This window comes from Centruroides sculpturatus, unplaced genomic scaffold (assembly GCF_000671375.1).
Source record: "Centruroides sculpturatus isolate CEXI.00-Female unplaced genomic scaffold, Cexi_2.0 scaffold1528, whole genome shotgun sequence".
Lineage (NCBI taxonomy): Eukaryota > Metazoa > Arthropoda > Arachnida > Scorpiones > Buthidae > Centruroides > Centruroides sculpturatus.
The window spans coordinates 51,085-64,700 of NW_019385661.1; the positions used below are offsets into that span (position 1 = coordinate 51,085).

At 30.3% G+C, this 13,616-nt stretch overlaps 1 protein-coding gene across 2 annotated transcripts in view; it reads right to left on the reverse strand.

Moving 5' to 3' along the window:
* Positions 1 to 13,616, reverse strand: part of LOC111640972 (zinc finger protein ubi-d4 A-like) — a 62,062-nt gene that overhangs the window by 12,105 nt on the left and 36,341 nt on the right. For both annotated transcript variants that reach the window (XM_023387071.1, XM_023387070.1), the window contains exons 3-7: positions 12,989 to 13,197; positions 12,845 to 12,914; positions 12,462 to 12,779; positions 7,343 to 7,468; positions 6,762 to 6,874 (exon numbers count right to left, since the gene is read on the reverse strand). In XM_023387071.1, coding sequence (XP_023242839.1) covers positions 6,762 to 6,874; positions 7,343 to 7,468; positions 12,462 to 12,779; positions 12,845 to 12,914; positions 12,989 to 13,197 — 836 coding nt within the window. The remainder of the gene's footprint in view (positions 1 to 6,761; positions 6,875 to 7,342; positions 7,469 to 12,461; positions 12,780 to 12,844; positions 12,915 to 12,988; positions 13,198 to 13,616) is intronic.

Genomic DNA, 13,616 nt, shown 5'->3' on the forward strand with positions numbered 1-13,616 from the left:
TGTTCTTGGACCCATCGGTGTAGATGGAGATGTCACAGGTATCATCATGAGGAAGGGTGTAACTACTGATGGTAGGGTAGCCTACCGTCATATTAGAGTTAGCATCCTTCACCTCAATACCGTAGGATTTGATATCTTCCTTTACTTGCTCAGGGAGATCAGAAAGCATAGTATTATTCTTATTGGTGTTGCAGAGGTAGTTGCTGGTGCCTAAGTTGTTAATGTTCCAGATCCTGGCTGCCATTTTGGCTTTTATGTGGACAGGAAGCAGACCAGCAATGACCAGAAGGGCAGAGGTCGGGGCCGTCCGGTAAGCCCTGCAGATCCTAAGAGCTGCAATGCGCTGGGCCTTAGAAAGCTTCCTTTGAATGTGAACCTTCTGTGCAGCCTCCGCCCAGATCGGAGCCGCATAGAGCAAAATAGGTTCAATTGCTCCTAGATAAATGTATTTGGCTGCTTTGTATCCAATGCCCCAGGTATTCTTAGCGATGGAAAAAAGGGCGTTTGATGCCTTAGTTGCTTTCGAGACCACCATGTCAATGTGGCTGGACCATTGTAGTTGTTGCTCGAGTTTAACACCTAGGTATATAAATTCCTTGACACGAGAGATTTTGACACCATTGATCTCAATGCGTGGGCTTCTCTGTAGCGGAGTGTTTTTAGAAAAAATTATATAGCAGCACTTGTTGAAATTTTTCTCCGTTGTGTGTCGCTTCACGTTGAATTTTCGTCGATGTTAAGCCTAACGTAAACTTTTTAAAATAATAATCATGGCTATTGTATCGTTAAAAATTATTTCTTTATTTTTCAAACAAAATAAATATATTGAAAAATATATAAACAAAAAAATTATACTTTAGATGTTAATCTAGTATCAAAAACGTTTGATTCAGCATGACACACAGTCCTCAGAAAAACACCACACAAAAGTGCCAGAGCTGCCAGCTAAAACACACACATCAACAAAAAAAATATTGGAGTAGCCCAAGATATAACCAAAGATTGCAGCGCCACAGCACTAGCGAAAATTTAAATTTGCCGACTGGAATTCTTTCGGATAACCGACGTTTCGGATAAACGACGCTCTACTGTATGTGTAATTCATAAAATAATATAATGTTCAGTACTGCATGCTCATTAGTACAATTTAGACGCTTGAGGATCTGTTACGTAATTTTAAAGGTGGGTACATGCAACAGCATTACAGAGAGGTGGGACGATAGTTGAAAAGTATAAAAATAGATTACGTAATTTATAAATGTTTCCTATAACACAAACAAATAGTACTGGAATCACAACTAAGTGTTCCATTTTTTATCAACACACTTCTTATAGGGATTTCTACATGGAAATCAGCAGTTCATTATGGAAATGAATACATTTAACCTTCATTCTAAGCTCCTTAAATCAATAGTGTTATAAACTGGACAAATCCATGCACCTAGATTTGCTGGACATACAAACAAGTCAATAATTAATTTTTCCATTTATTTCCATTATGACCATAAATGTCACGACATCCGTTTGATATTGTGCACTTAAAACTGTATTTTAATGGATTTAATCTCGATTTACAAACTAAGTCTTTGGAAAAGGAAGTATCTCATTTTCTCACTGTTTATCAGAAACCAATTAGACATTATAGTAAAAAATGTGGCATTCATCACTAGTTGAAATCAGTTTTTAACTATTTCGGCACAGGAAGAGCTCATAATCCTATCATTCTATGAAAAATTACAATTTTTAACCATTAGTGTTCTCATTCAAATGTCATTTCCTTTATAGTATTCACTTTAAACGCTCAGAATAATAATAAAAAACAGACATTTTATTTCTTGCTGAACTCATAATGGGTTTGATAAAGATCCTCTAGTGCCCACAGGTCAGAAACACTTTAATTTCATAAATCGCCATTCAATAGCAATACATGTTTCAGGATCATTTATCCCTTTAGTATATGGAATTTTACATTGTTCCTATTTTGACAAGACATAAATGAAAACTTACAGGAGAAATGTAAAATTCCCTACTGAAAAAAGGTAAATAGTATAGAAACTCATCTACAGCAATTAAATAAATATCTGTTTTAATATTTAAATATTAGACCTCTACTATTAATTAGTAAGTATGATTTAATCTATTCAACTGGTTCTTAATCTCTTCTGCTGACTACTATTTAAATTTTTAAAGTGCACTCTTACACTTCCATAAAAAAACTTAATTTTCTATTTAAAGGTTTAAGAATCATCCCATCTTCTTGTTTACCATAACTTAATTTCAGACACAGCTCAAATGATTACAAAAGAAAATTTATCTATGCACATTCATCAGAAAAAAAATACATAATTACACATTTATATTTAATATTAATTCATTTTATTTCAGATTTTTAATGTTTTTCTCACCTTTATTCATGAAAATTGAGTCAATATTCTTGTAGAAGTGTTGTGCCCCGAGTTAAGTATCACCGATTTACTCTACTATTAAACGGGGAGAGGTTATTGCTTGCCATAGGCATTATATACATAAATATTAATATTAAATGAACCTTTGTATGTTACTAAACGAGTGAATTTGGCTGGATGATATTGAACAGTGTTTCCTTCCATTATATAAATTATACACATGTAAAATCATGTTACTCTTTAAGGAAGATGTTTCAAAGTTATAATCGTGTGAACATCTTTATATTATGTAATGTACTGTAATCATCAATATAGACGACTTTAATATTATCATTATAAAATCAACACAATTAACAGTGTAACGTACCAATATCGTCAATTGTCAACGAAGAATACTTTGCCGTATCCTTTGTCGACAATTTAAATATGTAAAATTTCCATATATTTTGTCGATAAATATACAGAAAATTAGCTTAAAAGGCAAAATTTTTGGCAAATTCACAATTTTGGATTATCTTCTATACCATATTACTGTTTCAAGGCATTTTTAATACGTAAAAAAATTAATTTGTAATTATAAATATTAATATATAAAATTATGATCGTTCATTTTCTTTTCTTTTTAAATTATTGAAGTTGGAAAAATTAAGAATAAAATGATTAAATATTGAAATTTTTATAATTAATAAATACATAGACTTAATTTTATGATTAAATAAAGTATACTCCTGATAATTCATGGATAAAAAAAAAATATATATATATAAATGTATTAATTAATTGAAATCATTTGGAAACAGTAATTATATGTAAAAAGAAATTTTTATTTATAATATTCAATACATGTTTATAAAAGAAATTTTTTTACCATATCAACTATAAAATATGTACACACATTTCAAATATATACAATACGCGATCAAACAAATCGTATAACTAATATAATACACAAGACATCCAACAAGTTTATCCTTCAAGCCAGCACTTATACTTAACGAAGACTGATTTAATTTGATTATGAAGAAAACGTTTAACGTTACATTAAAAATTTCTATGAAAGTAACAAGAATTTTAAGATAAATGAAAGAAAGAAAAAAAAAAACTTTGTACTCAATTCTACATAATCGCCTTTGTACTAAATCTACATTTTGTAAAGTGGTCGTTGTTTCAACCAAACTGGGCAGTGATTAAAATGCTTTGTGTTGCTGTAAGTTACACGATGGATGTTTTATCAATGAAAAAATTCAACTAGTGAATTAAATCTAAAGAAATGCAATAGACCTTCACCTTATTAAGAAGTTTCAATTATTTGTCATTGATGTTTGTCTCCATATATTGTGACTTCTAGAATAAAAAATAAATATAGGATCTTCCAAAATGAATGCTACCATTTTAAATTACTGCAATTATGTTAACTATTATGCAAGAAGTATGCAATATACACAATTGATAGACTAACCATCAGAGTTTCACCTCCCATTCACATTCGAACATCTTGTCTTCTACTACCTCTAGGAAGCACCGTAAATAATAGTGACTATGCAAGAAGGCATTTTACGTTCTGTGGTCTGCAAAGTGGGAATTGCTCATTGTCAGGCAACATGACAAATGTGCAGGAGCCTTAGTATTGTAGCTACCATGAGAGGAATGACAATAGATATGCTGTAGCAAGCATAGGAAGAAGTTGAATATCAGTTGGATGCATGCTTTGTGTTGCAGCATGAATGCATCGAGAAATTGTACTGGGCAAATGTGAAACTTACAATTTTCAAATTTTTTAATGTACACTGAGTTTTCAGATAATAATTAATGTAATTATAATTTAAAATGGTAGCAATACTTTTGAAAAACCTTGTAAATTCAGCTTAATTTTGTTAATATTCTATCAACAAAAGATCATTTATGGTCTTGTTTCAGACCATCTTCAGTGTAGTATTTTCAATTTTGTGAACTAATAATTATTATTTGAAAAAAAGTAATGTGTTAAAACTTCTAGATTATCATGTAATTACATTAATTTAGAGCCAACTTTGTGAATGAATTCAATTAAATGAGAACATTTGAAGAAGAGGACTTATTTACTCTTGTAAGAGTTGTGGAATGTCAGGAAATATCTCGAATATAATTGCATAAATCCTGAATTTCATTATTAAAGATTGCAAAGTCCCAATTCTCCAATTACTTTCTAAATAAAATTAACTGAAGAGAAAATTTCCTTATTTTAAAGGAACGTATTTAACTTTATAACACTTTGTAAGAGGTGATAAAATAGTAATATAAATTTAACCATTTGCACAAAACAATTTACTACTGTTTGTATGCTACAACAGAGCATAATTAGATAGAAATTAGCATATCGTAACAGAATCTAATGGCTTAGTAACAAGTTAGAGCATTACTTGGAATGACCTAATATGCCTTTTAAGCAATTTTTCTCAATAAAATATTTGCTTTAACATATTTTACATGTTATTTGCATTTACCAAAGATTTTGTTTCACTCGTAATAACTAATTATTTACCAAGTTGAATTAAAACAGAACTAGCCACTATAGTTACTTGGCCAAAGTAATCAATGTACCTGTAATGGCAAGTAAAGTGTAAAAAATGCTAACATCTTTGACCCCATGTAAACTGTATGTGCCTGAAAATAGTAAATTTTACTGGGTTGAAAGCATTAGCATTCTTAAACTTCATCCATGTTACAGGAGTAATGATTAATTTGACAATGCTTAATAAATCTATGCTTCATACTTTAAAAATGTGAAACAAATTGAATAATGTAATAATTGCCCTCCATAAGTTCCAACAATTTGACCCAACACATCTTAAATGACAACAATTTGATTTTTTAAATTTCAAAATACATTAAAACTGTCAAAGAGAAACAGAAGAATTTCTTGAAAAGGATTGAAAAATTAATAAAAATTAAATTAATTCAATTATTATCATCAAACTTCAATGAATTAACAAACTGAAGTTATATCCTCTGAAACATAATATGTTAATTACTTAAATATTTACATAACAAATATAATTATGTCATTATAACAATGGATGAGAGAAGTTTTAATAATGCAAGACTTCAATTGATGAACGTTTACTTAAATATAGTAAATACTAAAATCATATTAGCAGAGTCACAATATTATATGATAAATCAGTCATGCGATATTCATGCCTGTGCTGCTATTATGAAACCCTAATGTGATGAGAAACATTTAAACTAAACTTGACCAGGGAAAGATAAGAACAAACTAGTTTGCATATTATTAGCATATAAATTATTATTTTAGTATCTAGTGTCCTGTAGATTATGATGTGTTGGTACTCAGCAGGAGTAATCCTGTACATATAAGGAAAATGCATGCAAACTGCTGGAAGCCATCAAAGTTTACTTATGATCCCCAACCAGAAAAGGCTGCTTATGATAGTGATAAACTGTCATTCTCTAATGTTTTTTAAATAGTACATAGAATTATAAAGAATATAAGTGATGATATGATAATTTACAGTGGAAAACTTGCAATTTGATCAATAATTGTCTTCAAAAGTTAAGATGACTCATTAATCCTACTATATTTTCTAAATGTATTAAAGAATTGTAGAAAGTGTTGCATAGAACAGTAGCTCAATTGCTCAAAGAAAGAAGAAAAAGGGTAGTTAAATAAATCTGAAAATAAAATTCCTCATTAAACAAAAGTAGAAAATAGACTCAGAAGGCACCTGACAGGCTTTCTGGTTTGATTAAAATGCAACAATTAAATCTGCATACATTTCAGTGGCATAAACAAACAAACCAGTTGTTTAGACAAGTGGTCAGCAAGTTCTTGGAATGTTACTTACACAAAAAGTATTCAAGACTTCTAATTTATATATCTAACCTCATAACGAAACAACTGATGCTTTCTAAAACTATTTTTTATAATAAATAAATAAAAAAAGGGGCTTAATTATCTTAAAATTCTGTCAATGTCTCTTTGAATGTCTTTAAAGATCAATATAAAATGTAGTGTTTTTAACATGAATAATTTGGGAATTCATTATATCTTATGATATATTTGAAACAATGCCGAACGAGGAGATAAATCAATTTTATCTCGTAACAAATATGTCTAGCTTGAAGGATTCGAAATGAACATGAAAATAAATTAAATTCTCTGAAGCGTGAATATCACAAATTATCAGGAATCTACTGTATTTAAATACGATCTTATAAAAAAAAAATAAATAAAAACTAAAACCAAAAGTTTAAATATGCTCGTCAATATAATAATATAATAATTTCTTTAAATATGCTCATCAGTAACAAAATATAATTTTAAATATTAATAATAGAAGATATAAAACAACATACATCATTATCAGATGTACCACAAATGCCACACGATTTGCATTCAATACACTGCCATCTATACTTCTTCACCGATAAGGTCATATTGGGAGTAAATTGAAGACATGTTGGATGAGCTATAAAGAAATATAATGCAAGAAAAATAAGTTTTGCTGCAAACAATTGATGAAATATCTCTACATAAAGTAGAATTCCGAAGTAACTAATAAATACTGTATACGGCTAAACCGATAAAGAATAAACTATCGGCATCGGTCGACGTAATTATTATGTTTTAAATAGACTAATCTTTATTAATTTTACGTCGTCTTGCAGCTTTTAAATAGGACATGCACTTTATGTATAATGTTAGTGATTCGAAGATAAAGTGTGGGCGAAACTGTTTCGATACGAAGCTCCTCTTGCCGTGTACACATGGTTTATCCACGACTGCGATCGATGATAAACACCAATCTTTGAAATTCCATGTTTGTACAAAGTTCTATGCTTAATCAAATTAATTTAACTTCCGTGGTTTCTTTTCTCGGATTGCTCTTAACCAATTACGAGACGAAAAAATAACTGTTCTCTTTATATAAATTTACCCGAGCGTCCGCAGTCAGAACAAGAAACCAGTTCTTCGGCTTGTCTTGTTTTCTTATTCTCGGTGCTGTCGCCAAGACAAAAATCACAATAAGGACTTGGACTATTTCCTGAGTTTGGTTTCCTTGCTAAAGAAAAAACAAAAATAAGAAAAAAATTAGAAACTGCCATATATTTATTTATAGTCCAATTATAAAAATTAATTTTTCATTAAATATTAACTGCGTTATTATTAATAAAAATGCAAACCTAATTAATTAATTTTTCTTTATTAGAATATTCTTTTTCTGCTTATAGGAGTCTAAATAAAAATTTATACATACATTCATCTATTTGGTTAAGCATTTTTGAGCTTCTTTGCCATTCTTCAGAATCCAAGAAAATCATTATCTTTTTATATTCCATTCAAACACTCTACACTTTGGAACATTTGAAACAAAGACAAAACATAATGCACACATCTTCTTCTACATAAGTTATCAAATCTTTTCTTTTAGCCCTCATCATCTGCTGTTTTCTTGCCTCCGTTGCCTTTTCACTATCTGTCTCCGTGCTGCTAACAAATTACTGGTGTCCCTTGTTAATTACTTCACTTTTAATCTCGCCTTCTAAATCTTTATGTTTTTTGTTGACAATAGTTTTTATTTTTATAAACAGTATCTTTTATCATTTGGAAATTCAAAACGAAATTCTTCATTTCATAGACATATTATTGGTTTAAAACTTTCAGCTTTTGGTATGTTAAGATATGAGAAAGAAACACCAAACAATTACAACAAAGGAAAAACATAGTAGAAAAAAGTTTTGCGTAAGTGCCACTAGGAAGAAGTTTGGGAAACAAATGAAAGAACAGAGAAGATTTAAGAAAGGGTACAGGGAATATAATGACCACTTATGATAAGGAAATGAAAGTGGATTTTGACAGCAAAACTTGTGATGTTTGTGAGAGACCAAAGGAACCTAAATTGACCGAAAAAGTAAAGATTTACAAAGAGAATTTTAAAAATTAACACGAGGAATGTTGGTAATTTGTCGGCAGCACAGACAGCTAGCAAACAGACAATGGAGACAAGAAACAATGATAGATGAGGGTTAAAAAAAAAACATTTGATATCTTGATGTAAAAACATGTGCATTACATACTTTTTGTTTTTTGAAATGTATAAAATGTAGAATGTTTCAACAGAAAACAAAAATATAACAGTTTTCTTGGATTCTGAAGATAAGCAAGTGAGTCTAGAAGCATTCAGTCAAATAGATAAATGTACATAGACATTTTTATTTGCACTCCTATAAGAAGAAAAAAAATTGAATTAAGTTATGAATTTCAATAAAGATTTCTTTATTAGTAAAATTTTCAAAAATAATAAACTAAATAAATAATCTTTTCATAAGTTATTAACTTTTCAATCCAAAATCAATTTTGTAAAACATATCTATACAAAATTAGTTAAATATATTGGGTTAATCTACAATCTAAAAGTCAATACAAAAACATCATAATCAAATTTTTAAGTATAAATTATCAGTCAATAGTCAATACTATGTAGGGTACATCACTCAACCTGTAACAAGCAGAATATAAGTTGACAATAATTTATTATATCGGAAGTATTTTTGAATCTTTCACCAGCATCAATTGCTGATGTAGATACATTCAAAAACCTTTCTGATGCAATGAAGTACCAATTCTAATACAGTAGAGTCCCATAAACTCAACTTAATGTGGACTTAGAAGATAAGTTTTATGGATGGCAATGGTGCTAGTATAAATAGCAAAATTGTTGTAAAAGTATTGTACTTGCAAATTCATATATGTATTAACTATATGCCAGTAGTGACTATTTCTATTTGTCATTAAATTTTAATTTAACGAAACATTGGCTACTTTCAAGTTTGTGGCATTTGTGTGGTGGCATTTTGCAGTGGCAACTTGGAAAAAGGGTTGTATTCTTTGTCAACACTTGGAATTGATGCTATCATCAAGTGTCACCAGTGAATAATAATATATTTGATCCTAGTGTTTTATATTATGGAAATAAAAACTAGATTACACATATTTTGTGTTTTTGGACACGACAATGAGTTTTCTGGACTGTAGAATATCTGAGACTCTAGTTAGTTTACAGTCCAGTGGCATTGTAACAACAGAATTTGTGAAGTTCCAGTTTGATGTTGAATTATAGATGCACATTTCTGGTAGTGGCATCTATAATGTAAACCCCCATTGCATTATGCTGCTAGCCAGATTGATTATAAAAACTGGATGAAGTTCTTGTCAACTCCAGCAACAGCTAACAATCTTGAAAATCTTTGCTGCTTCTGGACAATAAACTAGCCTTTATATGTCAGTTTATTTATTTATTTTTTTCTTTGCTTATTAAGTAGAGTCATTACTGATTTATTTATTTGACAAACTATTTTTATAAAACACAAAACTTTTTTCAAGTTAAAATACTTAACTTTAAAAACAAGGCAATAAATTGGACTAAAAACATCCACTCACTGATTTGCTCAAAAACACATCTAAAATCATCTTAATTAGCATATTTTTACTGTAGTTTGTAGACAAAATTTGATGCTACTATATATGAAAATCTTTTCTAAACATATTTAACCAACTGCAACTATTATAAATTTTATCTCGTATTAAATTACAGTATAGCATTGATTATCCAAATATTGATCAACCAAAACATCAATTAACAAACAGCTTTCCAGTCGGCAAATTTAAATTTCCGCTAGTGCTATGGTGCTGCAAATCTTTGGCTATGTCTTGGGCTACTCCAATATTATTTTTGTTGGTGTGCATGTTTTAGCTGATAGCACTGGCGCAACCATGAGAGGGTAGTTAAGAACGTTCCAGGATTTGAATGAATTCCAACATGGGATCGGTTAATACATTTTTTCGTACATAATCGATTATCCAAAAAATCAATTTTCCGAACAACCTCAGTTCCCAATTGATTTGGATAATTGATGCTCTACTGTAATTAACTAAGATACACATAAACACAAAATACTAGACAACCACTCTGCAACTTGTATAATGATCACATCTTCCTCAAACCTTCAAAATATCATTACTGTGTTCACTGTTCTTGTAAGTAATTGACAGCTGTCTGTTGAAAAAATTACAGAATGCAATGAAAAAACTATTGTACCAATAAAAAATTAATGAATAGAATAATAATAGTCTACACAATCAACAGATATAATAAGTTCTTAGACGTGTACGATAAACAAAACATTACAATCAAATTTACCAAGCAAAAAATGTGGCAAACTTTTAAATTTCATATTACTGTCTTAAATTTTTATCCTATCCTACCATATGATACTAAAATTTAGAGAAATACTATAACATTTTTATATGTTATAGTATGGAACAGCAGACAGAGAGACTATAATATCTTTCATATTAATATAAAAGCTAGACATATATATATAAACAGAGTACAGAACAAATATATTTTTGCATTTTGATTATTTTGGTTCCATTTTCAGCCAAATCAATCGAGAAATTCTTGAATAAATAATTATTCCAGATTGAAACATAAAAGTGGAAGCATTACTATGATCTTCAAAAATTTATCTATAAATAGAATACAAATATAAGGTCTTCCAAAAGAATGCTACCCTTTTACATTACTGTTTTATGTTAATTATTACCTAAGAAGTATGCATTGTACACCATGTGATAGAGAAACCATCTAAATTTCATCTACCATCTGCATACAAATATATTTTTGTCTGTCACCACTAAGAAGTGCCATAAATGAAAATGGCAACTCTGCAACAGAGAAGGCATTTTGTGCTTCACAAAGTTGGAATCAGTCATTATTGTGTAACAAGAATGTTTGCTTCACATAGGATCACTTTGAAACTGTCTGTGGATTAATTCATCATGCTTCACAATAATGAGTGATTCCAATTTTGCTAATTACAGAACACAAAATGCTTTCTGTTGCAGAGTCAGCATTTTTGTTTATGGCAATTCCTAGAGGTGGAGACAAAGAGACATTTGTATGCAAATGGTAGATAAAACTTGGACATTTACTCTGTTGATTGATGTATGTCGCATACTTCTCTAGTAATAATTACCATAATTACAATATTTTAAAATGGTAGCAGTTTTCATGAAAGACCCCGTACTTTCAGAATCATTATTATACATAATTATTATTTTTATGTGAAGGTATGTAATAGCAAAATCATAAATTGATAAAGCCATATAAGAATAAGTAGTGGTTTATGAACTAGACTGTTTCACAAGTCTTCTTGGTTATTAGATCACTGAAAAAACACTCATTTGCATGAGCTTTAGCCTGAATGTCTGAAAAGCTTTTTCATTGATTAAACTGTTTGGTGTGAAAAATTCATTCTAATATCTTGTGTTTGAATTGTGCCTGGAAGAGAAGGTTTTTGTAGTAAAGATGGCCTTAGAAAGGCAAAAAAATGTGAGTTTAAAGATTTCAACTGAAGTGTAACATTAGACTGTAGTATTAGTATAAATCCAATTAATTTATTATGTATTTTCAGGTGTATCTTGTTTATTAGAAAAAACATACTTGCAGAAAAAGGCTTGTGTCATATAAAAAAATATTATTTGTTAAACTATACATAGTAGTACCAAAAGTCTCTCCCATGTTAAATGATGGTAAAAATCTCAGCCCCCTAAATGAAAAATGTTAATTACAAAGTATAGCCTATGAAAAACTACATACTATTTCCTCCTTGTACATTCCAAAATATCAAGTAAAATGTCAAATATAACAGCCTCACTGCACAACACAAGAGGCACATCACTGCATAACACATATGTAATGTGAGAGCAGCTGACTATGCAGCTAGATTTATGTTAGCAATGATATGGATATGCAAATGTTGAATTAAATAAAAAATATCAAATGCTTTTAAATAAAACTGCTGACTAAACTGCTATATCACAGCTAACCTAAGCCTAACTGCACTTTCAACCACTCCTACTTTGCATTCATGCTATACAATGATGCACTACTACCCCTTGTATATTTGCAGTTCAACAAAAGTGTTGGAAGATAGACTGTTAAAGTATTTAAAGTTTAAATTTTTAAAATAAAAATTGATTATTTTACCTACTTGTTATTGGTTCTTCCAATGGTGCAGCCATCCAAGTAAATGCTGAGCTTGTCGGCTGAGCCACAGGATGCAGAGGAACGGCAGGTTGAGGCGGCGGCGGCGGTGGAGGAGGAGGAGGTGGCGGTGGAGGAGGGGGCACTACAGGTATTGGTATTGGAGCGGGAATGGGAGGATGGCCCGTCACGGGTGTTGGATGAATGGGTGGTTTCGGAGGAATATAATTTAATTCTTCTTCGGTGTTGTCTGTAGAATCATTGTTATGACCATGGGTATAATGATAAGAAAGACCAGGACGTGTTTTGTAACGAGCACCACATACTGTAAGAGTATTTCATAAGTAAATTTCTTATCCACTCATATTTTATTTATTTAAAAGTACTTACTTTCACAACTGTATGGCTTCTCCATATCAGTGTAATCAAATCTGTCAGCTCGTTTACGACCTCTTGTACTCTAAAATGCAAAAATAATCTTACTATGATACTCAATAAAGCAAGGTATTTAAAAATTTTGGAAATGTTTCTTACTCGTACTTTCTTCTTCTTTTTACGGGCATATGTCTCTTCGTATTCCTCCATGTCCGATTCTGGATCTTCCATATCACCTATTTCGGGAATATCTACACCGGTATCTTCAAATTCTTGATACCAAGAATCTTTAGAATCGTCCGCTGCCTTCTCACCTCCTTCTTCTCCTTCTAATCGAGACGAATTTTCCAACATGCTCATCTGGCCTTCTGTTTAGATGAAATTACAAGGAACATTTCATAAATTAAGAAGAACAAACTCGTTATTAACAAAGCATTATTTTAATTAAAATAAATTGAATAATTAATTTTTTAAAGCATTTTAGTTCACTTAATACACATTAATTTGCAGTTCTTATTTTCAAATTTTGTCATTTCTTGTATACGCCTATACCAGGATGCCAAGCCTCGTCATGATAGGAAAAAAAATTACAAATACATGAGAGCCACATCCTTTATCAAAATGCATTTCAGACAGCTGCATCTATTTATATTATATACAGTTAGAACACTATAGTTATCACTGTTCTATAGTAAATATCACTATTATTTTACCAATACTTTATGACTAGATAAGCAATAATTTAACTGATTAAGCCATCTAGCTAAAATAATAGGGTTACTTTTAC